Genomic DNA, 26,166 nt, shown 5'->3' on the forward strand with positions numbered 1-26,166 from the left:
CGGCTGGCAGGGGACACTTTGTCGTGTTTGTCCCCACCCCCGCCGGGTGTTTTTGGGATTAGCACCCGCTGAGGGCACGGGGACAGAAATAGCTCCTGGGGACACTGCTGGGGACAAATGTGGGGACACCGCTGGGGACAAATGTGGGGACACCGCCGTCCATCCGCGCCCCGCTTTGTCCCCAAGCTCCCGCGGGAATTGTCCCCATCCCGCTGGGGACACTGGGGACAGCCCGGCCCCGACTGTGGGGAGGGGACAAACCCCAAAAGCTCCTCGGGGTGGCCCCGTGAGGGCGGCAGCCCTGGGTGACCCCAAAACTGCCCAGGGAGCACCCGGGGAATCCCACAGGGCACGGACACCCCAAAGCTGCGACTGCAACCCCAAAACTGTTCCCCGCACCCCAAAACTGCCCAGGGAGCATCCAGGGAATCCCACAGGGCACGGACACCCCAAAACTGCGACTGCAACCCCAAAACTGCCCAGGGGATCCCCCAGGACACCCCAAAACTGCCCAGGGAGCATCCAGGGAATCCCACAGGGCACAGAGACCCCAAAACTGCGACAGCAACCCCAAAACTGCCCAGGGGATCCCCCAGGACACCCCAAAACTGCCCAGGGAGCACCCGGGGAATCCCACAGGGCACAGAGACCCCAAAACTGCACATGGAGCACCCGGGGAATCCCACAGGGCACCCCAAAACTGCCCAGGGAGCATCCAGGGAATCCCACAGGGCACGGACACCCCAAAACTGCTCCTCGAACCCCAAAACTGCTCAGGGACCCTCAAAGGAATCCCCCAGGGCACCCCAAAACTGCGACCGCAACCCCAAAACTGCTCCCCGCACCCCAAAACTGCACATGGAGCACCCGGGGAATCCCACAGGACACAGAGACCCCAAAACTGCTCTCTGCACCCCAAAACTGCTCATGGAGCATCCAGGGAATCCCCCAGGACACCCCAAAACACCCCAGGACACTCCAGAGAATTCCCAGGGCACAGAGACCCCAAAACCGCTCCCTACACCCCAAAAATCCCAGCCTGGAGCAGGGAATGGGTTTTGGGGTCACGCCAAGGGGTGAATCCCCCAGGAGACCCCAAAAGTGCTCCCTGCACCTCAAAACTGCGCACGGAGCCTCCAGGGAATCCCCCAGGACACAGAGACCCCAAAACTGCGCCCCTCACCCCAAAACTCTGCACAGACCCACCGGGATTCCCCCAGGACACCCCAAAACCGCTCCCCGCACCCCAAAAAATCCCAGCCCGGAGAGGGGAATGGTTTTGGGGTCACGCCAAGGGGTGAATCCCCCAGGAGACCCCAAAAGTGCTCCCTGCACCCCAAAACTGTCCACGGACACTCAGGGAATCTCCCGTGACAGGGAGACCCCAAAACTGCGCCCCTCACCCCAAAACTGCTCATGGAGCCTCCAGGGAATCCCCCAGGAGACCCCAAAACTGCTCCCCGCACCCCAAAACTCTGCACAGACCCACCGGGATTCCCCCAGGACACCCCAAAACTGCTCATTGCACCCCAAAAATCCCAGCCCGGAGCGGGGAATGGTTTTGGGGTCCCGCCCAGGGCTGGGGGGACATTTTGCCCCCCCCCCTTTTCTACCACGGGGTCCTCCCGGGGGTGTCGCCCCCTCCCCCGGCCGGCCGCGACCCCAACCCCAAATCCGGGGGTGCGCGGCTGCGTCTCCCCAAAATTCGGGATCCGCCCGTGCCGCGCGAGGCTGGGAAAGCCCCAAAACCCGCCCCAACCCGCGCGGGGGGATTTGGGGACCCCCTCGAGGGGGGATTTGGGGGGGGGTGCGGGGCACTCACCGTCCCAGGGGGTCCAGGGGGGGACCCCGATTTTGGGGGGGCGCGGAGGAGGCGCGGCCGCCCGCCGGCATCGCGGGGATCGGGATCTTTGGGATCTTTTTGGGATCTTTTTGGGATCTTTGGGATCGTCACCGCGGGGAGGCGGCGCTGGAGCGGCCCCGGGGCGGGGGGGGGGGGGGCCGGGCACGGGGGTGCGGGGATGAGACCCCCCCCCCCCAAAAAAAATGGGTCTGGCCGTTATTGGGGTGCGGGGTTGGGGGAAGTGACCCCAAAAGTGCGGGTGCACAAGCGAGACGCCCCCCCCCCCACTTTGGGGCGCTCCCCCTTGGGGGGTTTGAGGGCCTGGGGACCCCACTTGGAGGTGGCGCCAAAATTTGGGGAACCCCCCCAAACCCCCCCCTGCTGCTCTGCCCAATTTGGGGTGCGGGGCTGGATCCCCCCTGTTCCTGACCCCAAAACTGCAAGGCTGGATCCCCCCTTGTTTCTGACCCAAATTTGGGGTGCAGGGAGGGATCCCCCCTTGTTCCTGACCCCCAAACTGGGGGTGCGCCCCCCCCCCCGTTCCTGATCCCAATTTGGGGGTGCAGGGCCGGATCTCCCCTCGTTCCTGACCCCAATTTGGGGGTGCGGGGCTGGATCCCCCCGTTCCTGACCCCAAAACTGCAGGGCTGGATCCCCCCTTGTTCCTGACCCAAATTTGGGGTGCAGGGAGGGATCCCCCCTTGTTCCTGACCCCCAAACTGGGGGTGCGCCCCCCCCCCCGTTCCTGACCCCAATTTGGGGGTGCGGGGCAGGGTGAACCCCCCCGTTCCTGACCCCAAAACTACAGGGCCGGATCCCTCCTTGTTCCTGACCCAAATTTGGGGTGCAGGGAGGGATCCCCCCATTCCTGAACCCAAAATTGGGGGTGCAGGGCTGGACCCGTCCCGTTCCTGACCCCAAAACTGCAGGGATGGATCCCCCCTTGTTCCTGACCCAAATTTTGGGGTGCGGGGCTGGACCCGTCCCGTTCCTGACCCCAAACTGGGGGTGCAGGGCCGGGTCCCCCCTCACTGTGTCCCCAAAAAAGGGGGGGGGGTCACAGCTTTGTGTCCCCGCCCCCCCCTAAAATTGGCCCCCCCCCCCCCAATAACCACGCGCAGGCCACGTGATCGCCCCGCCCCCTTCCCCGTGTTTACATCTTCCAGCCAATCAGCGTGCTTCTACCAACGCGCCCTCGCGGCGGGGCGGATTTGTGACGCCCCTCCCCATTGGCGGAAGCGACTGTCAATCATTCTCCAGCCCGGGGGGGCGGGGCGCTCGGTGTTATTTACATCGCGCGCTGCCCGCCCGACCCACGTGGGCGACGCGTGCGCTCGGCCAATCAGAGCCGCCGGCGGCGGCCAATCCGGAGCGCCGCTCGGTGGGTGGCGCTAACCGCATGATTGACGGCGGAGCGGCGCAATAGCGACGCGCTCTCCATCCGCGCCGCCCAACCAGAACGCAGGGGGGCGGGGCCACGCGGCGGCGCTGGCCAATGGGAGGGGCGGGGCCTGGCGGCGGCGGAGGGCGCGGAGCGGCACCGGCCGGGCCCGAGGTACCGGGGGGGAGCCGGGGGCGGCTCGGCCGGGGCTCGGCCGGGGAGCGGCGGCAGCGCGGCCCGGGGGCTCCGGGGGGCACCGGGGGGCTCCGGGCCCGAGCAGGCCCCGCTGTCCCGCGGGCTCCGGGGGGCTCCGGCCCGGCTGAGGCGCTGCCGGGCCCCGCTGCGGCTCCTGCGGCACCCCCGGGAGCGGCGCCCCGAAACAGCCCCCGGGGCCCGTTCGGTGTGGGCCGGGATCGGCTCCTGCACCCCGTTCCCATCCCCGTTCCTATTCCCGTTCCCATTCCCGTTCCTGCCCCTATTCCCGTTCCCAATCCCGTTCCCATTCCATTCACATTCCCATCCCCGTTCCTATTCCCGTTCCCAGTCCCGTTCCTGCCCCTATTCCCGTTCCCAATCCCGTTCCCATTCCATTCGCATTCCCAGTCCCGTTCCCATTCCTGCTCCTTGTCCCAATCCCCTTCCCACTCCCATTCCTGTCCCAATCCCGTTCCCGTCCCCATTCCCGTTCCCTATCCCAATCCTATTCCCGTTCCCGTTCCCACTCCATAGGCTCCGGCACTCCCCAGTTCCCTGTGGGTCCCCACATTTGGGGGAGGTCGCTGCCCCAAATTCCCCCTCCAGCCAGGATTTGGGATATTCCTGCCCCCGTTCTCTTGGGATATTTGGGATATTCCTGCCCCATTCCCATGGGATATTTGGGATATTCCTGCTCCATTCCCATGGGATATTTGGGATATTTGGGTTTCTGCACCATTCCCATGGGATATTTGAGATATTTGGGATTTGGGATATTCCTGCCCCATTCCCATGGGATATTTGGGATTTGGGATTCTGCCCCATTCCCATGGGATATTTGAGATATTTGGGATTCTGCCCCATTCTGTTTGGATATTTGGGATATTTCTGCCCCATTCCCATGGGATATTTGGGATTTGGGATTCTGCCCCATTCCCATGGGATATCTCGGATATTTGGGATATTCCTGCCCCATTCCCATGGGATATTTGGGATTCTGCCCCATTCCCATGGGATATCTCGGATATTTGGGATATTCCTGCCCCGTTCCCATGGGATATTTGGGATTTGGGATTCTGCCCCATTCCCATGGGATATTTGGGATATTCCTGCCCCGTTCCCATGGGATATTTGGGATTTGGGATTCTGCCCCATTCTGTTCAGATATTTGGGATATTTCTGCCCCATTCCCGTGGGATATTTGGGATTCTGCCCCATTCCCATGGGATATCTCAGATATTTGGGATTCTGCCCCATTCCCATGGGATATCTGGGATATTTCCCATGCCAGCCCAGCCTGCAGGGCCAGGTGGGGACACCAGGCTGGGTATCCAGGATCCCAAATCCCGGGATTTGGGAGAGGCTCTCCCACGCTCCATGGGGTGTTTGGGATAAAAACTCCGGGATTTGGAGCATTATCCTGCAAACATCCACGCTGGGGGAATTCGGGGTTTCCATGGAATCCTGGAATGCTTTGGGGTTGGAAAAACCTTAAATCCCATCCAGGGACGTTTTCCACCATCCCAGGTGGATCCAAGCCCCAGTGTCCAGCCTGGCCTGGGACATTCCCAGGGATCCAGGGATTCTCTGGGAATTCCAGCCAGGAATTCCTTGCCAAGATCCCAGCCCAATCTCCCCTTTCCCAGTGGGAGCCATTCCCTGGCTCCTGTCCCTCTGTCCCTTGTCCCCAGTCCCTCTCCAGCTCTCCTGGAGCCCCTCTGGGGACTCCGAGGATTCCCTGGATTTTTCCCTTCTCCAGGGGAACATTCCCAGCTCTCCCATCATCCCTGATCTCATCCCCCATTCCCAAACTTGCAAAACTTCCCAAACTTTGGTATTTTTGGGGTTGGGAATGATCCTTTCCCAGGATAACCCAGGCGTGGATGGATGGGGAGATCCATGGATTGATGGATTGATGGATGGAGGGATCGATTCCCTTGGATCCGTGGGTGGAGGGATCGATGGATCCATGGATTGGTGGATTGGTGGATGGATGGATCCATGGATGGATGGATGGATCCATGGATTGATGGATCCATGGATTGGTGGATCCATGGATGGATGGATTGATGGATCCATGGATGGATTGATGGATGGATGGATGATGGATGGAGCCATGGATTGATGGATGGAGGGATCGATTCCCTTAGGTCTGTGGGTGGAGGGATCGATGGATCCATGGATGGATGGATGTAGCCATGGATTGATGGATCCATGAACTGATGGATGGATGGATTAGTGGATCCATGGATTGATGGATCCATGGATTGGTGGATTGGTGGATGGATGGATCCATGGATAGATGGATGGATCCGTGAATTGATGGATCCATGGATTGATGGATCAATGGATCCATGGATGGATGGATGGATTGATGGGTCCATGGATGGATGGTTCCATTAACTGATTGAATTGATCGATCAGTGGATCCATGGATGGATGAATCCATGAATTAATAGATCCATGGATTGATGAATTAATGGATTCATGGATGGATGGATGGATCCATGGATGGATGGATTTATGGATCCATGGATGGATGGTTCCATTAACTGATAGAATTGATGGATCAGTGGATCCATGGATGGATGTATCCATGAATTAATAGATCCATGGATTGATGGATTGATGGATCAGTGAATTCATGGATCCACGGATGGATGGATTTGTGGATCCATGGATGGATGGTTCCATGGATTGATTGAATTGATGGATCAATGGATCCATGGATGGATGGATTTGTGGATCCATGGATGGATGGTTCCATGGATTGATGGATTTTATGGAAAGGTTTCTGATGGATTCCCAACACCCAGGATGGATTTTAGGATCATCAGACCTGGAAAATCCCACCAGGATCAAACCCACTTCTTCCCATGCTGGAATCCCAGGGGCAGCGTGGGATCCGGGATCTGCAGCAGCTCCCTGATTCCCGAATTCCCCCATCCCAGAGTCCCTAAGGATGAATGGCTCCGAGCTGGCCAGCACCACGGCCTCCAGTCCCAAATCCACGGAGGATCCGGTTGGGAATGGGCACGAGGAGAAGGAGAACAACCCCTTCGCCGAGTACATGTGGATGGAGAACGAGGAGGACTTCAACCGGCAGGTGAGATCCCGCAGCCGGGAATTCCCGGGATTCGGGATCAGCCTGGGGGGGATTCCCAGAGATTCCCACATTTGGGAATTTTCGGGATTCGGGATCAGCCTGGGGGTGATTCCCAGAGATTCCCACATGCAGGAATTCTTGGGATTCAGGTCAAATTTCTGCCTGGGGTGATTCCCAGACATTCCCATATGCAGGAATTCTCGGGATTCGGGTTCAGCCTGGGTGTCCTTCCCAGAGATTCCCAAATCCAGGAATTCTTGGGATTCGGGGCAGATTTCTGCCTGGGATTGATTCCCAGAGATTCCCACAGCCGGGAATTGTCAGGATTTGGGATCAGCCTGGGATTGATTCCCAGAGATTCCCACAGCTGGGAGTTTTCAGGATTCGGGATCAGCCTGGGGGTGATTCCCAGAGAATTCCACATCAGGGCAGATTTCATCCTGGGGGTGATTCTCAAACATTCCCATATCCAGGAATTCCTGGGATTCAGGTCCAGCCTGGGGGGATTCCCAGAGATTCCCACATCCAGGAATTCCTGGGATTTGGGTCCAGCCTGGGAGTGATTCCCAGAGAATTCTACATCCAGGAATTCCCAGAGATTCCCACATCCAGGAATTCCTGGGATTCAGAGCAGATTTCAGCCTGGGGGTGATTCCCAGAGAATTCCACATCCAGGAATTCTTGGGATTTGGGTTTATCCTGGGTGTCATTCCCAGAGATTCCCACATCCAGGAATTCCTGGGATTCAGGTCCAGCCTGGGGGGATTCCCCGAGATTCCCACATTTGGGAATACTCAGGATTTAGGATCAGCCTGGGTGTCATTCCCAGACATTCCCACATCCAGGAATTCTTGGAATTCAGGGCAGATTTCAGCCTGGGGGCGATTCCCAGTCCCTGTGTATCCACAGGGAAAACATCTGGGAATGTTGTGCTTTGATGGGAAAAGGTGGCTCAGGGCAGAGCGTTGGATCCGCCTGGAAAAGCCGGAAAAAAAGCCGGAAAAAATCCCTTTGGTCCTTCCTGAGGGGTGGTGGCGTCACCATCCCCTTCTCCCCAGGTTTTGGGATTCCTCTTCCCTTTCCTCGGGATCACCCCCTGGAATTTGGGTGATCCCAGTTTGGGGTGAAATCCTGGATTTCAGGGAATTTCTGGAGCGGGCAGAGCTCCTGGAATGTCGTGCTGGGACTCAGACGGCTCCGGAATTCGGGAATAACGACCTGGAAGAGCTTTGGATCCTCATCCCAATCCCAGGACATTCCCTGGAGGCTCCCAGGTCATTCCAGGAGCTGGAGACACCTGGGAGAGGAAGGAGCTTTTCCCGGGATACTCCTCCCTTCCCTAAAACATTCCCAGGCACAATTCCCATCTCCAGGGTGTCCAGGAAGGCTGGGAAAAGGGAATTCCCACATTCCCATTCCATGACTTTGGGGTTGCTCTGGGATTTGGGGCTGGGTTTTTCCTCCAGAGTTTTTCCTTCTTCCTAAAACTTTCCAAAGCCACGTGGTTTCCCTGGATTTTCCAGCCGGGATTTGGGGCATCCATCCAATGGGATGGAGCTCTCCAGGTGCTTTTCCAGCCCTTTCCCATGGATCCAGAAATTCCTTTCCCAAGGATCCAGAAATCCAATTTCCCATGGATCCAGAAATCCAATTTCTTGTGGATCCAGAAATTCCTTTCCCAAGGATCCAGAAATCCTATTTTCCTGGGATCCAGAAATTCAGTTTCCCATGGATCCATAAATTCCTTTCCCAAGGATCCAGAATTCCAATTTCCCATGGATCCCAAAACCAATTTCCCATGGATCCAGAAATTCCATTCCCAAGGATCCCGAAATCCAATTTTCCTAGGATCCAGAAATTCAGTTTTCCATGGATCCAGAAATCCAATTTCTCATGGATCCAGAAATTCCTTTCCCAAGGATCCAGAAATCCAATTTCCCATGGATCCCGAAATTCCTTTCCCAAGGATCCAGAAATCCTATTTTCCTAGGATCCAGAAATTCAGTTTTCCATGGATCCTGAAATCCAATTTCTCATCGATCCTGAAATCCAATTTCCCATGGATCCATAAATTCCTTTCCCATGGATCCTGAAATCCAATTATCCACGGATCCAGAAATTCCATTCCCAAGGATCCAGAAATCCAATTTCTTGTGGATCCAGAAATTCCTTTCCCAAGGATCCAGAAATCCTATTTTCCTGGGATCCAGAAATTCAGTTTCCCATGGATCCATAAATTCCTTTCCCAAGGATCCAGAATTCCAATTTCCCATGGATCCCAAAACCAATTTCCCATGGATCCAGAAATTCCATTCCCAAGGATCCCGAAATCCAATTTTCCTAGGATCCAGAAATTCAGTTTTCCATGGATCCAGAAATCCAATTTCTCATGGATCCAGAAATTCCTTTCCCAAGGATCCAGAAATCCAATTTCCCATGGATCCCGAAATTCCTTTCCCAAGGATCCAGAAATCCTATTTTCCTAGGATCCAGAAATTCAGTTTTCCATGGATCCTGAAATCCAATTTCTCATCGATCCTGAAATCCAATTTCCCATGGATCCATAAATTCCTTTCCCATGGATCCTGAAATCCAATTATCCACGGATCCAGAAATTCCATTCCCAAGGATCCAGAAATCCAATTTCTTGTGGATCCAGAAATTCCTTTCCCAAGGATCCAGAAATCCTATTTTCCTGGGATCCAGAAATTCAGTTTCCCATGGATCCATAAATTCCTTTCCCAAGGATCCAGAATTCCAATTTCCCATGGATCCCAAAACCAATTTCCCATGGATCCAGAAATTCCATTCCCAAGGATCCCGAAATCCAATTTTCCTAGGATCCAGAAATTCAGTTTTCCATGGATCCAGAAATCCAATTTCTCATGGATCCAGAAATTCCTTTCCCAAGGATCCAGAAATCCAATTTCGCATGGATCCTGAAATTCAATTTCCCATTCATCCAGAAATTCAATTTCCCATGGATCCAGAAATCCAATTATCCATGGATCCAGAAATTCCATTCCCAAGGATCCTGAAATTCCTTTTCCAAGGATCCAGAAATTCCTTTCCCAAGGATCCAGAAATCCAATTTCCCATGGATCCAGAAATTCCTTTCCCATTGATCCAGAATTCCAATTTCCCATGGATCCCGAAATCCAATTTTCCATGGATCTGGAAATTCCTTTCCCATGGATCCAGCACAGGGCGGAGCAGAGGGAAACACCGAGGCTGGAAAACAGGGAATGTTCACCTGGACGTGCAGAATCCTGGGATAATAGTCCTCCTGCCGGGATGAGCCGACATTCCTGGGATATTTTGATTTTAGATCCCGATTTCTCTGCAGGAATTCCTTCCCAAATCCCAGCTAAATTCCACTTTTCCAGTGGGAAGCCGTTCCCTGTGTCCTGTCCCTTGTCCCCGGTCCTGGAGCCCCTTTAGGAACTCTGAGAATTCCCTGGATTTTCCAGGTGAACGTGGAAAAGCTCAGCCTTTCCCCAACATTTCGTGGATCGAAATTTTTAAGGTTTGGCTCCTCTTGGAGTCTCCTAAATCCAGGAAAAAAAAAAAAAAAAAGCCAGGAAAATGGGAAGAGCTGTGATTCCCAGCCCCATCCTCTGCTTCCAAATCCCTGCCTGGGCAGCTCCAGGAATTCCAGGCTGGGAAAGCTCTGGGATCACATCCACCATTCCTGGAGCAATTCCTGGGGGGGAAAAAAAGGAGGCTCGGGGACCTCCCGGAGCTCCACAATTCCCAGACAGGGGGAGCCGGGTGGGAATCGGGATTTGGGAACGGCGACGGGATGAGAGGGAATAAAAATTGGGAATATTCCTCTTGGAAAAGAGCTGGAATCCCCGTTCCCGGCGGGATTTAGCGGATGCGGCACTCGGGGATCTCCAGGGGCTTTTCCAACCTCAAGAATTCCATGAATGAGCTCCTTGGAGCTGCGGGCTCTTCCCGTGGAAAATCCCGGGATCTCCTTCCCACGGAATGTCTCCGGGCAGGTGGAGGAGGAGCTGCAGGAGCAGGAATTCCTGGATCGCTGCTTCCAGGAGATGCTGGAGGAGGAGGACCAGGATTGGTTCATCCCGGCGCGGGATCTCCCGCAGGGAATGGGGCAGCTCCAGCAGCAGCTCCACGGCCTCTCCGTGGGCGACGGACACGGATCCGAGGACATCCTGGTGAGGATCCCTGGGATTGGCCCATCCTTGGAATTGTCCCATCCCTGGAATTGACCAATGCCTGGAATTGTCCCATCTTTGGAATTCTGTCCCTGGGATTGGCCCATCCCTGGAATTGTCCCAATCCTGGAATTGGCCCATCCCTGGAATTCTGTCCCTGGAATTGTCCCATCCCTGGAATTGACCAATTCCTGGAATTGGCCCATCCTTGGATTTGTCCCATCCTTGGAATTCTCCTGTCCCTGGAATTGTCCCATCCTTGGAATTGTCCCAATCCTGGAATCGACCAATTCCTGGAATTGTCCCATCCCTGGAATTCTGTCCCTGGAATTGGCCCATCCTTGGAATTGTCCCATCCTTGGAATTGTCCCAATCCTGGAATCGACCAATTCCTGGAATTGTCCCATCCCTGGAATTCTGTCCCTGGAATTGGCCCATCCTTGGATTTGTCCCATCCCTGGAATTCTGTCCCTGGAACTGATCCATTCTTGGAATTCTCCTATCCCTGGAATTCTGTCCTTGAAATTGTCAAATCCTTGGAATTGTCTTGTCCTTGGAATTGTCCCATCCCTGGAATTTTCTCGTCCTTGGAATTGTCTTGCCCCTGGAATTCTGTCCCTGGAATTGGCCGATCCTTGAAATTGCCCAATCCCTGGAACTGCCCAATCTCTGGAATTGTCCTGTCCTTGGAATTCTACCCCTGGAATTGTCCCATCCCTGGAACTGGCCCATCCTTGGAATTCTCCTATCCCTGGAATTCTGTCCTTGAAATTGTTCAATCCCTGGAATTCTGTCCCTGGAATTGTCCCATCCTTGAAATTGACCAATCCCTGGATTTGACCAATTCCTGGAATTGTCCCATCCCTGGAATTGCCCCATGATCCCTGGAAGTGTCTGAGGCCAGGTTGGATCCACGTGGAATATTGGGATTGGGATGGGATTTAGAGACCTCTTCCCACCCCAACCATTCCACAATTCCATTAATTCGCTCTCCACATGATCCCACTTCCCACAAAAACCAACCCTTGACCCGTCCCAGAAATTTGGGAATTCCTTGGGATGCGGGAAATCCCTGGAATTTCCCAACACTGACAAATCCCATTCCCATCCTTTTTCCAGAGCAAAAGCAACTTGAATCCAGATGCCAAGGAATTCGTTCCCGGAGTGAAATACTGACCTTGGAAATTCGGGAATGGCCTGGCCAGAGACTGATTCCCTGCTCCAGGGAAAAGTTGGGACATGGGAAGAGCCCGGAGCGGCTCCAGCGCCGGGATCTGCTCCAGCTCCAAGTACTTCTGGTTTTCCCTATTTTTTTTTCCTTTTTTTTTTTTTTTTTTCCCTGGCTTTTCCTCACTTTTTCTTGGCAGTTTTTGGCTTCCTGGGATTTGCGGCGACCCCGCCAGCGGGAAAAATCTTGGGGGAAATCATGGAAAAATCATGGGGAATCAATCATGGAAAAATCACGGGAAAATCATGGAAAAATCATGGGGAATCAATCACGGGAAAATCGTGGGAAAATCATGGGAAAATCACAGGAAAATCATGGAAAAATCATGGGGAATCGCGGGAAAATCATGGAAAAATCACAGGAAAATCATGGGAAATCAATAATGGGAAAATCAGAGAAAAATCATGGAAAAATCACAGAAAATTACAGGAAAATAATGGGAAAATCATGGGAAAAATCATGGAAAAACCGTGGAAAAATCATGGGGAATCGATCACGGGAAAATCATGGGAAAATCCCAGAAAAATAATGGGAAAATAATGGGAACTCAATCATGGGGAAATCAGAGAAAAATCATGGAAAAATCACAGAAAATCACCGGAAAATCATGGAAAAATCATGGGGAAATCATGGGAAATCAATCATGGGAAAATCAGAGCAAAATCATGGAAAAATCACAGAAAATCACAGGAAAAATCATGGAAAAATCATGGAGAATCAATCATGGGGAAATCGTGGGAAAATTACAGGAAAATCATGGAAAAATCTTGGGAAAATAATGGGAAATCAATCATGGGAAAATCAGAGAAAAATCATGGAAAAACCACAGGAAAATAATGGGAAAATCATGGGAAATCAATTATGGGAAAATCATGGAAAAATCAGGTTTTCCTGCTTCTGGAGGATTTTTAGGGTTGGGAGCTGTGCTGGATTTTCCCTGATCTTTTTTTTTTTCAGGAATGTGTTTTCCCTGATTTTTCTGGAATGGGATTTTTTTCCTGCTGGAAGTGAAGGGTTCCCGAAATTCCTCCACATGGAAGCTGAGCAGGGGGATCCTGCCAATTCCAGAGGTTTTTAGGGAAACCTGGATTTCCCCAAAATTCCTCTTCCCCTTAAGGAATTCCTCAGCTCATCCAACACTACAGCCCTAATCCCTCATGGGGGAAAATCCAAGGAAAACTGAATTCCTGGCAGAGAGGAGAGGGATCCTCTGTTGGGATGAGGGATATTTTGGGATGTGGTGGGAATATCCTGGTGCTGATCCCTTTCCCAAGGATCCTGGAGTGGGATCCGTGTCTCCAGCAGAATTTGATCCTGGGAATTTCCTTCCCCATCCATGGGAGCTGCAGCTCCCGAATTCCCAAGGTTCTAAAAGGCTCAGAAATCCAGGGAATGCAGGAGCTCCTTGGGATTGGGAATCGCTGTCCAGGGAAATCCGGAACTTTTTGGGATTGGGAATCCCTTTTCAAGGAAATCAGGAACTTCCCAAGGTCAGAAATCCCTATCCAAGGAAATCCAGAGCTCCTTGGGATTTGGAATCCCTCTCCAGGGAAATCAGGAACTTTTTGGGATTGGGAATCTCTATCTAGGGAATGCAGGAGCTCCTTGGGGTTGGGAATCCCTGTCCAAGGAAATCAGGAATTTTTGGGATTGGAAATCCCTATCCAAGGAAATCAGGAACTTCCCAAGGTCAGAAATCCTGTCCAGGGAAATCAGGAACTTTTTGAGATTGGAAATCCTTATCCAAGGAAATCAGGAACTTCCCAAATTCAGAGATCTATCCAGGGAAACCAGGAACTTCCTGGAATTGGGAATCCCTGTCCGGAGAAATCAGGAGTGTCTTGGGATTGAAAATCCCTACAGAGGAAAAGTAGGAGCTCCTTGGGGTCAGGAATCCTTATCCAAGGAAATCCGGAGCTCCTTGGGATTGGGAATCCCTAGCCAAGGAAATCAGGAGCTTTTTTGGGATTTGGAATCCCTGTCCAAGGAAATCAGGAACTTTTTGGGATTGGGAATCTCTATCTAGGGAATGCAGGAGCTCCTTGGGGTTTGGAATCGCTATCCAAGGAAATCAGGAATTTTTGGGATTGGAAATCCCTCTCCAAGAAAAGTGGGAGCTTCCTAAGGTCAGAAATCTGTATCCAAGGAAATCAGGAACGTTTTGGGATTGGAAATCCTTATCCAAGGAAATCAGGAATTCCCTGGGGCCAGAAATCCCTATCCAAGGAAATCCAGAGTTCCTTGGGATTTGGAATCCCTCTCCAAGGAAATCAGGAACATTTTTGGGATTGGAAATCCCTGTCCAAGGAGAGCAGGAGCTCCTTGGGGCCAGAAATCCCATCCAAGGAAATCAGGAACGTTTTGGGATTGGAAATTCCTGTCCAAGGAAATCAGGAACTTCCTGAGGTGAGAAATCCCTATCCAAGGAAATGTGGAGTTCCTTGGGGTTGGGAATCCCTCTCCAGGGAAATCAGGAACGTTTTGGGACTGGGAATGTCTATCCAGAGGTATCAGGAACTTTTTGGGATTGGAAATCCCTACAGAGGAAAAACAGGAGCTCCTTGGGGTTGGGAATCCCTGTCCAGGGAAAGCAGGAATTCCCAGGGTCACAAACCCCTATCCCTGGAAAACGGGACCTTTCTCAGGGTTGGGAATGCCAAACCAGGGAAGGCAGGAGCTTTCCAGCTCCCTTTTCCAGGGAATCCTGGGAAAGCAGCACCAGCAGCTGCTCAGCCGTGAAAATTCCCGTTCCCTGAGCGAAAGCAGCTCACGGATCAGCGGGATCGGGGCCGCCGGAGCGTGAACAGCCCTGAGCTCATGGAATTCCCGGCACTTCCCGCTTTTCCCAGCCCCTCTGGAAGCAGCGGCCCCGTGGCGATCCCACCCTACAAACCCCATTTGGGGCCGTTTTTTGGCTGGGCAGGACGGGATCCTGGAGCGATCCCACATTTTCCCCTCCTCTTTTTCCCGGTTTTCCTTGGATTTCCCCCCCAATTCCCTACCTTCCCCACCCCCTCCCTCCCCCAATGCTGTAAATTTCGGACGAGGCGTTATCCCAAATAAACTTTTTTTGGAAGTTTTCCTTGGAAAACTGCGGGGTCTCCGTGAGCGGGGTCTCTCTGGCCGCCCCGCCCCTCCCAGTGATCCCAGTCGTTCCCAGTTTGGAGCCTGAGGTGCCTCTGCTGGGGAATTTCCCTCCTGGAAAAGCTCCCAGAGGATTTTCCAGCACTTTCACCTTTCTGGGCACTTCTGATTCCCGGTAAAAAGAACCCAAAAGGGATTTTCTCCCTTTTTTTTTGTTTCCCCTTTCAAGTGGGAATTCCCCCAAAAGCTGCTCCAGCAGCTCCACGTCCATTCCCAGGTCATGGATGTCATCCCTGATCCCAGTCTTTGGGATTTCCTCCTTCCTGCTTTTCCCTGGATGCAGAGCCCTGCCTGCCTGTGCTGGCAGGCTCAGCACCCCACTCCCATCCCTATTCCCAATCCCAATCCCATTCCCAATCTCATTCTCATTTCCATTCCCAATTCCAATCCCAATCCCTTTCCCATTCCCAATCCAATTCCCTATCCTGCCCCCTTCCCATCCTGCCCCATCCCTATCCCACCCCGTTCCCACTTTCTCATCCCCATCCTGCCCCATTCCCATCCCCTCACTCCTGGTCCCATCCGGCCCCACTCCCACCCCATTCCCACGCCCCCATGCCCATTCCCACCCCGTTCCCTGTCTCCCATCCCCATTCCCACTCTCCCATTCCCATTCCCACTCTCCCATCCCTATTCCCACCTCATTCCTGCCCCATTCCCATGCCCACACTCCCACCCTGTTCCCTCTCGCCCATTCCCATTCCCACCCTATTCCCATTCCCAACCCGTTCCCACTCTCCCATTCCCACTCCCTCTCTCCCAACCCTATTCCCACCCCAACCCCATTCCCATTCCCTCTCCCCCATTCCCACCTCATTCCCATTCCTATTCCCTCTCCCCCATTCCCATTCCCACCCCATTCCCATTCCCTCTCCACTATTCCCATTCCCTCTCCCCCATTCCCATTCCCATTCCCATTCCCTCTCCCACATTCCCTCTCCCCCATTCCCATTCCTATTCCCTCTCCCCATTCCCAATCCCATTCCCACCCCATTCCCATTCCCTCTCCCCCATTCCTATTCCCTCTCCCCATTCCCATTCCCATTCCCACCCCATTCCCACCCCTTTCCCATTCCCACCCCATTCCCATTCCCACCCCTTTCCCATTCCCTCTCCCCTATTCCCATTCCCACTCCCACCCCATTCCCATTCCCATTCCCTCTCCCCCATTCCCATTCCCATTCCCCCAGGTCAGTGCAACCGTTTTATTGCCGAACCTCAAACCCCACCCAAACCCCACCCAAACCCCACCCAAACCCCACCCAAAACCCCACAAACCCCACAAACCCCACCCAAACCCCACCCAAAAAAACCCCACCCAAACCCCACCCAACCCCACCCAACCCCCACCCCAGGAGCGGCCCCCGCCCCTCCGCCGGCCTCTCCCCGTTTTCCCGGGGATGCCGCGGGGCTCTCCCGGCGCTCCCGGCGCTCAGAACTCGTGCGTGTAGAACACGTCCACGTTGGCGGCGCGATCCAGCGGCAGCGCCGCGCCCGCGCCGCGCGCTCCCAGCCGCGCCGCGCCGAGCGCCGAGGAGCGCCGGAGCCGCAGCAGGCTGAACCGGGAGAACGGCCCGGGCGCCTCGCCCCGCGCCCGCTCCAGCGCCCGGACGAAGCCTACGGAACGCCGGGGGGCCTCGTCACGGCCAGCCCGCCCCACAAAAACAAAAAATATATAAAAAATATATAAAAACAAACAGAGGCCGAGGCGCCGCGGCCGGGCCGCGCTCACCGCTCCGCAGGCGATCCCAGCTGTTCCACACCGAGCCCACGCACACGATGGGCAGCCCCAGCTCGCCCGCGAACAGGCTCTGCGGGCCGGGGACGCTCAGAGACCCCGCACCCCAGGACCCCAAAAGCCACCCCAAACATCCCCCAAGACCCCAAAAGCCATCCCAACCCCCCCAAGACCCCAAAAGCCATCCCAAATACCCTCAAGACCCCAAAAGCCATCCCAAACCTCCCCAAGACCCCAAAACCCATCCCAAACCCCCTCAAGACCCCAAAACCCATCCCAAATACCCTCAAGACCCCAAAAGCCACCCCAAACCTCCCTGAAGACCCCAAAAGCCATCCCAAACCCCCTCAAGACCCCAAAACCCATCCCAAACCTCCCCAAGACCCCAAAACCCATCCCAAATACCCTCAAGACCCCAAAACCCATCCCAACCCCCCCAAGACCCCAAAAACCATCCCAAATACCCTCAAGACCCCAAAACCCATCCCAAATCCCCTCAAGACCCCAAAAGCCACCCCAAACCTCCCTGAAGACCCCAAAACCCATCCCAAATACCCTCAAGACCCCAAAACCCATCCCAACCCCCCCAAGACCCCAAAAACCATCCCAAATACCCTCAAGACCCCAAAACCCATCCCAAATCCCCTCAAGACCCCAAAAGCCACCCCAAACCTCCCCCAAGACCCCATTAGCCATCCCAAACCCCCTTAAGACCCCAAAACCCATCCCAACCCCCCCCAAGACCCCAAAACCCATCCCAAACCTCCCCAAGACCCTGGGGAGGTCCCCAACCCCTGCAGCGGCGGTGCCACCGCCGGGTTTCCCCTGTGCCACTGCCGGGTGTCCCCAGTGCCACCGCCGGGTGTCCCCAGTGCCACCGCTGGGTGTCCCCAGGGCCGCCCCGGGTGTCCCCAGTGCCGCCCCGGGTGTCCCCAGTGCCGCCCCGGGTGTCCCCAGTGCTGCGGCTGGGTGTCCCCAGTGCCGCCCCGGGTGTCCCCAGTGCCGCCCCGGGTGTCCCCAGGGCCGCGGCGGTGGCACCGTCGCCGCAGGGCTTGGGGACAGCCGGCGGGACGAGGCTGTGGCCTCACCTGGTGGGTTTTGGGCAGCACGGCGACCACGTGGCGCGCCAGCAGCTCGCCCGCCCTGGTGAAGATGTGGCGGCACAGCGGGTCCCCGAGCTGGGCGCCTGCGTGGGGGTGGCACCCGCGGGGGGCGTGGGACACACTCCTCCGTGCCACCCCCACCCGCGGGTGGCACCTGGGTGGCGTCACCCCGAGGAGGGCACAGGGTGCTCGGGGTCAAGGGGCGGCCGGGGCAGAGAGCGGGGAGTGGCAGCGGGAGGGACAAGGGGACAGGGACAGACGGGGACAGACAGGGACAGACAGGGACAGACAAGGACAGGGACAGACGGGGACAGACAGGGACAGGGACAGACAGCGACAGACAGGGACAGACAGGGACAGACAGCGACAGACAGGGACAGACAGGGACAGACAGGGACAGGGACAGACGGGGACAGACAGGGACAGACAGGGACAGACAGGGACAGGGACAGATGGGGACAGACAGGGACAGACAGGGACAGGGACAGACGGGGACAGACAGGGACAGGGACAGACAGCGACAGACAGGGACAGACAGGGACAGGGACAGACAGGGACAGACAGGGACAGACAGCGACAGACAGGGACAGACAGGGACAGACAGGGACAGACAGGGACGGGGACAAGGGGACAGGGACAGACAGGGACAGACAGGGACAGACAGGGACAGGGACAGACAGGGACAGGGACAGACAGGGACAGACAGGGACAGACAGGGACAGACAGAAACGGGGACAAGGGGACAGAGACAGACAAGGACAGACAGCGACAGACAGGGACAGATAGGGACAGGGACAGACAGGGACAGATAGGGACAGACAGGGACAGGGACAGACAGGGACAGACAGGGACAGGGACAGACAGGGACAGACAGGGACAGACAGGGACGGGGACAAGGGGACAGGGACAGACGGGGACAGACGGGGACAGACAGGGACAGACGGGGACAGACGGGGACAGACAGGGACAGACAGGGATGGGGACAAGGGGACAGGGACAGACAGGGACAGACAGCGACAGACAGGGACAGACAGGGACAGACAGGGACAGACAGGGATGGGGACAAGGGGACAGGGACAGACAGGGACAGACAGGGACAGACAGGGACAGACAGGGATGGGGACAAGGGGACAGGGACAGACAGGGACAGACAGCGACAGACAGGGACAGATAGGGACAGACAGAAACGGGGATAAGGGGACAGGGACAGACAGGGACAGACAGGGACGGGGACAAGGGGACAGGGATAAGGGGAGAGGGAAAAACAGGGATAAGGGGACAAGGAGGACAGGGACAAGGGGACAGGGATAAGGGGACAGGGACAGAGACAGGGAGAGGGACAAACAGGGACAGGGACAAACAGGGACAAGGGGGACAGGGATAAGGGGGGCAGGGACAAACAGAGACAGGGAGAGGGACAAACAGGGACAGGGACAAACAGGGACAAGGGGACAGAGATAAGGGGGACAGGGACAAGGGGGACAGGAAAAAAGGGGACAGGGATAAGGGGACAGGGACAAACAGGGACAAGGGGGACAGGGACAGGGAGGACAGGAAAAAAGGGGACAGGGACAAAGGGGACAGGGACAAAGGGGACAGGGACAAAGGGGACAGGGACAAGGGGTCATTCCCTGGGAAGGGGTTTCCCTACCCTCCGCCAGTTTCTGGCAAAATCCCGCAAATTTGGACTTCTCGAAGTTGCGGTAGAGGTGGGTCAGGAGCCCCATCCTGTCCGAGATCTGCGGGGTCGGGGCCGGGGGGGGCAGGGGTGACCCCTGGGGACCCCCCCCGGGCACCCCGACATTCCCGGGTACGGCTGGGAGTGACCCCGGACCCCAAAACACGGCCCTGAGCCCCCCCAGGACCCCAAAACACAGCCCAGAGCCCCCCAGGACCCCAAAACACAGCCCAGAGCCCCCCAGGACCCCAAAACACGGCCCAGAGCCCCCCAGGACCCCAAAACATGGCCCAGGGCCCCCCAGGACCCCAAAACACAGCCCAGAGCCCCCCAGGACCCCAAAACACAGCCCAGAGCCCCCCAGGACCCCAAAACACGGCCCAGGGCCACCCCTGGATCCCAATACCCATCCCAAAACCCTTCTAGGACCTGATACTCATCCCAAACTCCCCCCAGGACCTTGACACCCATCCCAACCCCCCAAGACCCCTGATACCCACCCCAAATCCCTCACAGGACCCCAAAACCCATCCCAAAACTCCCCCAACACCCTGATACCCATCCCAGATCCCTCAAAACCCATCTCAAAGCCCTTCCAGGACCCCAAAACCCATCCCAAACCTCCCCCAAGACCCCAAAACCCATCCCAAACCCATCCAAGACCCCAAAAGCCATCCCAAACCTCCCCCAAGACCCCAAAAGCCAACCCAAATCCCCTCAAGAACCCCATCACCCATCCCAAACCCCCCAAGACCTCAAAACCCATCCCAAACCCATCCAAGACCCCAACACCCATCCCAAACTCCCCAAGACCCCAAAAGCCATCCCAAACCCGTCCAAGAACCCCAAAAGCCATCCTAAACCCCCCACGACCCCAAAAGCCATCCCAAACCTGTCAAGACCCCAACACGCATCCCAAATACCCTCACGACACCAACACCCAACCCAAGACCCCAACACCCATCCCAAACCCCCCAAGACCCCAAAAGCCATCCCAAACCCCCAATATCCCAAAACCCATCCCAAACCCGTCCAAGAACCCCAAAAGCCATCCCAAACCCCCTCAGGACCCCAAAAGCCATCCCAAACCCGCCACGACCCCAAAAGCCATCCCAAACCCGTCCAAGAACCCCAAAAGCCATCCCAAACCTCCCCCAAGACCCCAACACCCATCCCAAAGCCCTCAAGACCCCAAAACACATCCCAAACTCCCCAAGACCCCAAAACCCATCCCAAACTCCCCAAGAACCCCAAAAGCCATCCTAAACCCCCCAAGACCCCAACACGCATCCCAAATACCCTCAAGAACCCCAACACCCATCCCAAATACCCTCACGACACCAACACCCAACCCAAGACCCCAACACCCATCCCAAACCCCCCAAGACCCCAACGCCCATCCCAAACCCCCCAAGACCCCAACACCCATCCCAAACCCCCCAAGACCCCAAAAGCCCCCCAAACCCCCCAGGACCCCAAAAGCCACCCCAAACCCCCCAGGACCCCAAAAGCCCGGCGGCACCTGGAAGTAGTCGAGCATGGCCTGCCGGACGTAGGCGACGTCGTGGGGCGGCGCCTCCAGGTTGTCCAGGCAGTCAAAGACCGTCTTCACGGCCTGGTGCGCGATCCAGTACGCTGGGAATGGGGTCAGTGGTGGGGTCAGTTATGGGGTCAGTTATGGGGTCAGCTATGGGGTCAGTGGTGGGGTCAGGAACGGGGTCAGTTATGGGGTCAGTTGTGGGGTCAGTTATGGGGTCAGTTATGGGGTCAGTGGTGGGGTCAGGAACGGGGTCAGTTATGGGGTCAGCAGTGGGGTCAGCAATGGGGTCAGTTATGGGATCAGCTATGGGGTCAGTTATGGGGTCAGCAGTGGGGTCAGTTATGGGGTCAGTTATGGGATCAGCTATGGGTCAGCAGCGGGGTCAGTTACGGGATCAGTTACGGGGTCAGTTATGGGGTCAGTTATGGGGTCAGTTACGGGGTCAGTTACGGGGTCAGTTATGGGGTCAGTTATGGGGTCAGTTATGGGGTCAGTTACGGGGTCACTTATGGGGTCAGTTATGGGGTCAGTTATGGGGTCAGTTACGGGGTCAGTTACGGGGTCAGTTACGGGGTCAGTTATGGGGTCAGTTACGGGGTCAGTTATGGGGTCAGTTACGGGGTCAGTTACGGGGTCAGTTATGGGGTCAGTTACGGGGTCAGTTACGGGGTCAGTTACGGGGTCAGTTATGGGGTCAGTTATGGGGTCAGTTACGGGATCAGTTACGGGGTCAGTTATGGGGTCAGTTACGGGGTCAGTTATGGGGTCAGCTGTGGGTCAGCAGTGGGGTCAGTTATGGGGTCAGTTATGGGGTCAGCTATGGGTCAGCAGCGGGGTGACCCCTGCGGGGTCCCCGGTGCCCCGGCTCACCCGAGCCCTCGTCCCCCATCATGTGCCCCCAGCCGCCGCAGCCGCTCTCGGAGCCGTCGGGGTTGATGAGTTTGCAGTTGGAGCCCGTGCCCGAGATCAGCACGATGCCACCTGCGGGGTGACAGCCGCGGGGCTGGCACGGTGCCCGATGTCACCCGTGCCACCCCAGCCACCAGGGACAGGGGGGACAGCGATGGGACAAGGGGGACAGGGGAAAGGGGGACAGGGACAAGGGTGAAAGGGACAAGGGGGACAGGGATAAGGGTGAAAGGGACAAGGGGGACAGGGGAAAGGGGGGGACATGGACAAGGGGGGGACAGGGACAAACAGGACAGGGAAAAGGGGGACAGGGACAAAGGGGTGGCAGGGACAAATGGGGACAGGGACAATGGGGACAGGGAAAAGGGGGACAGGGACAATGGGGACAGGGAAAAGGGGGACAGGGACAAGGGGGCAGGGATGGGAACAGGGACAGGGACAAGGGGGACAGGGACAGTGGGGACAGGGACAAGATGGGCAGGGATGGGGACAGGGACAAATGGGGACAGGGACAAGGGGGACAGGGACAATGGGGACAGGGACAAATGGGGACAGGGACAAGGGGGACAGGGACAAGGGGGACAGAGACAAGGGGGGGACAGGGACAATGGGGACAGGGACAAGGGGGACAGGGACAATGGGGACAGGGACAAGGGGGACAGAGACAAGGGGGGGACAGAGACGGGGGGGGGACAGGGACAAATGGGGACAGGGACAAGGGGGACAGGGACAAGGGGGACAGAGACAAGGGGGGGACAGGGACAAATGGGGACAGGGACAAGGGGGACAGGGACAAGGTGGGGACAGGGACAATGGGGACAGGGCCAAGGGGGACAGGGATAATAAGGACAGGGACAAGGGGGGGACATGGACAAACAGGACAGGGTCAAATGGGGACAGGGCCAAGGGGGCAGGGATGGCAACAGGGACAAGGGGGACAGGGACAATGGGGACAGGGACAATGGGGACAGGGACGAATGGGGACAGGGCCAAGGGGGACAGGGCCGATCCCCACCGTGGTCGGTGGCCGTGGCCATGGCCCCCACGGCGTCGGTGGTGATGAGGTAGCTCTGGCTCAGGTGCGGGAAGCGGCGCTGCAGCTCCTCCGTCAGCTTCCCCACGGCGTCCTGCTGGTCCCCTCCGCTCAGCGACAGCCCCTGCCGCGCCCGGGCCACCGTCACCCCCGCGCCCGCAGCCGGGGGGCGCCACGGGGCCCGGGGACAGCGTGGGGGGCTCGGGGGCTCACCAGCGAGCGCAGGGGCACCCGGGGGTCGGCGCCCGCTTTGCTCTTGGCCTCGCTGACCATGCGCTCGATCCTCTCCAGGCACTTCTCGGAGCCGATGAGCTGTGGCACGGCCAGGGGACAGCCTGAGGTGCCATCCCACGGGGTCCCACGCGGCTTTTTGGGCACGGGGACACCGTGGCACCGCCTGAAGTGGCTGCGTCCCACCCGGGTGTCCGTGAGTTTGGGGACAACCAGAAAGAGCGACACTGCGTGTCCCACACTCTGCCCCATATCCTGTACGGCCATGTCCCACACGCTGCTCCGTGTCCCAAACCCAGCTCCGTGTCCCAAACCCTGCTCCGTGTCCCACAGCCGTGTCCCATATCCCACTCAGTGTCCCAAACCCAGCTCCGTGTCCCAAACCCTGCTCCGTGTCCCACAGCCGTGTCCCATATCCCACTCAGTGTCCCAAACCCAGCTCCGTGTCCCAAACCCAGCTCCATGTCCCATATCCTGCTCTGTGTCCCAAACCCAGCTCCGTGTCCCAAACCCTGCTCCATGTTCCAAACTCAGCTCCATATCCCATATCTCCATGTCCCAAACCCAGCTCCGTGTCCCAAACCCCACTCTGTGTCCCATATCCCACTCATTGTCCTGAACCCTGCTCCATGTCCCACATCCCACCCCATGTCCCAAACCCATTTCCATGTCCCAAACCCAGCTCCGTGTCCCAGATCCCGCTCTGTGTCCCAAACCCCACTCTGTCCTACATCCCCCTCTGTATCCCAAACCCATTTCCATGTCCCACAGCCTGCTCCGTGTCCCATATCCCACTGAGTGTCCCAAACCCTGCTCCGTGTCCCAAACCCTGCTCCGTGTCCCACACTCAGCTCCTTGTCCCAAACCCATTTCCACGTCCCACACCCTGCTCCGTGTCCCATATCCCATATTCCACTCAGTGTCCCAAACTCAGCTCCATGTCCCAAACCCCACTCTGTATCCCATATCCCACTCATTGTCCCGAACCCTGCTCCATGTCCCACATCCCACTCTGTATCCCAAACCCATTTCCATGTCCCAGACCCCGCTCTGTGTCCCAAACCCCACTCTGTCCTACATCCCACTCTGTATCCCAAACCCATTTCCATGTCCCACAGCCCGCTCTGTGTCCCAAACCCCACTGAGTTTCCCAAACCCCACTCCGTGTCCCAAACCCATTTCCACGTCCCACAGCCTGCTCCGTGTCCCATATCCCACTCCGTGTCCCGTATCCCACTCAGTGTCCCACATCCCACTCCTTGTCCCAAACCCCACTCCCTGTCCCACACTCAACTCCGTGTCCCAAACCCCGCTCCTTGTCCCAAACCCATTTCCACATCCCACAGCCTGCTCTGTGTCCCATATCCCCCTCTGTGTCCCATATCCCACTCCATGTCCCAAATCCTGCTCCGTGTCCCAAACTCTGCTCCGTGTCCTACACTCCACTCCATGTCCCATATCCCATATACCACTCCATGTCTCAAATCCTGCTCTGTATCCCAAACCCCACTCCATGTCCCAAACCCATTTCCACGTCCCACACCCTGCTCCGTGTCCCATATCCCATATTCCACTCAGTGTCCCAAACTCCACTCTGTATCCCATATCCCACTCATTGTTCCGCACCCTGCTCCATGTCCTACATCCCACTCTGTATTCCAAACCCATTTCCATGTCCCACAGCCCGCTCTGTGTCCCAAACCCCACTGAGTTTCCCAAACCCTGCTCCGTGTCCCAAACCCATTTCCACGTCCCACAGCCTGCTCTGTGTCCCATATTCCACTCCATGTCCCAAACCCTGCTCCATGTCCTACACTCCACTCCGTGTCCCATATCCCAAACCCCACTCCGTGTCCCAAACCCATTTCCACGTCCCACAGCCTGCTCCGTGTCCCATATCCCACTTCATGTCCCAAACCCAGCTCTGTGTCCCAAACCCCACTCCACGTCCCACCCCCATATCCCAAACCCAGCTCCATCTCCGCTGTCCCCGTGTCCCAAACCCCCTCCCCGCTGTCCCCGTGTCGCAGCCGGGCTGGGGACAGCGCTGTCCCCCAGCTCACCCAGTGGTTGGTGCAGGGTCCCTCGGCCTCGGCCAGGATTTGGCCATCCCCGGACACCAGCACCACCCTGGAGTGGGTGCCCCCGCTGCGGAGAGAGGTGGGGGGACACTGCCAGCGCCACCCCGCTGTCCCCCCGGCCCCCCGAGCTGAGCCCCATCTCCCCTCGGGGTCACTCGGGGGGCCCTGAAATGGGGGGTGCTGACCCCCACCGGGGGGGGTCCATCCGAACCCCCTCCATCGCCTGCCGCCCCCAGGCCCCCTCCCCCCGGTTCGGGGGTACCCGGGCGGGGCGATGGGGATGGGGGTGCGGAGCCCCCGGAGCCCCCCGCCCGCGCCGCGCCCCTCACCCCTCCACGCCGCCGAACAGCGACGCCATCGCGGCCGCCACTGGCCCCGCCCCGCCGCGCCCGGACACGCCCCGAGGCGTGGCCACAGCCAGGGACACGCCCATTCCTGTTTATGGATCGCGGCCACTTCCCTCGGACGCGCCCTTCCGCCTGGCTCCACCCTTGGACACGCCCATCTCCATATATGGGCAAAGAGCGGCGGCGTCACAGTCTATGGCCACGCCTCCCCCGTGTTGGCTCCGCCCCCGCCCGCCCGCCCCGGGGACCCCGCGGTGGCACCGGGGCCCCACCGGCGACACGGCCCCGCGCACGGGGCGCTGCTGGCCCCGCGGACGCGCTCAGGACACTGCGCCACGCGTGTGGGGCTGCGGACTGGGGGAAATCCCCCGAATCCCGCCGTGCCCACCCGTGAGAAACGCCCCGATTCCCGCCAAAACCCACCCGGG

The 26,166-nt window shown here is 57.2% G+C and overlaps 2 protein-coding genes across 4 annotated transcripts; one reads left to right on the plus strand and one right to left on the minus strand.

The window, feature by feature from the left end:
- The first annotated feature begins 3,353 nt into the window (after positions 1 to 3,353).
- Positions 3,354 to 15,025, plus strand: PAIP2B (poly(A) binding protein interacting protein 2B). Of its 3 annotated transcripts, none has more exons than XM_053941862.1 (4): positions 3,354 to 3,398; positions 6,371 to 6,525; positions 10,530 to 10,706; positions 11,826 to 15,025. In XM_053941862.1, the coding sequence occupies exons 2-4, from the start codon at positions 6,382 to 6,384 to the stop codon at positions 11,880 to 11,882; spliced, it is 378 nt and encodes a 125-aa protein (XP_053797837.1). In that variant the 5' UTR covers positions 3,354 to 3,398; positions 6,371 to 6,381; the 3' UTR covers positions 11,883 to 15,025. The 3 variants fall into 3 exon arrangements, with proteins under 3 accessions (XP_053797837.1, XP_053797839.1, XP_053797838.1); XM_053941864.1 differs by having other exon boundaries at positions 3,362 to 3,398; positions 6,311 to 6,525; XM_053941863.1 differs by having other exon boundaries at positions 3,377 to 3,398; positions 6,248 to 6,525.
- A 1,414-nt stretch (positions 15,026 to 16,439) lies between these two features.
- On the minus strand, positions 16,440 to 25,765 carry NAGK (N-acetylglucosamine kinase). Its single transcript, XM_053941858.1, has 10 exons — positions 25,721 to 25,765; positions 25,374 to 25,458; positions 23,293 to 23,391; positions 23,062 to 23,203; positions 22,008 to 22,118; positions 21,120 to 21,232; positions 19,571 to 19,658; positions 17,905 to 18,002; positions 16,811 to 16,889; positions 16,440 to 16,695 (listed from the first exon to the last, which is right to left on the minus strand). The coding sequence occupies exons 1-10, from the start codon at positions 25,747 to 25,749 to the stop codon at positions 16,511 to 16,513; spliced, it is 1,029 nt and encodes a 342-aa protein (XP_053797833.1). The 5' UTR covers positions 25,750 to 25,765; the 3' UTR covers positions 16,440 to 16,510.
- Positions 25,766 to 26,166: the final 401 nt, after the last annotated feature.

This window comes from Vidua chalybeata, chromosome 4 (assembly GCF_026979565.1).
Source record: "Vidua chalybeata isolate OUT-0048 chromosome 4, bVidCha1 merged haplotype, whole genome shotgun sequence".
In the NCBI taxonomy this organism is placed as follows: domain Eukaryota; kingdom Metazoa; phylum Chordata; class Aves; order Passeriformes; family Viduidae; genus Vidua; species Vidua chalybeata.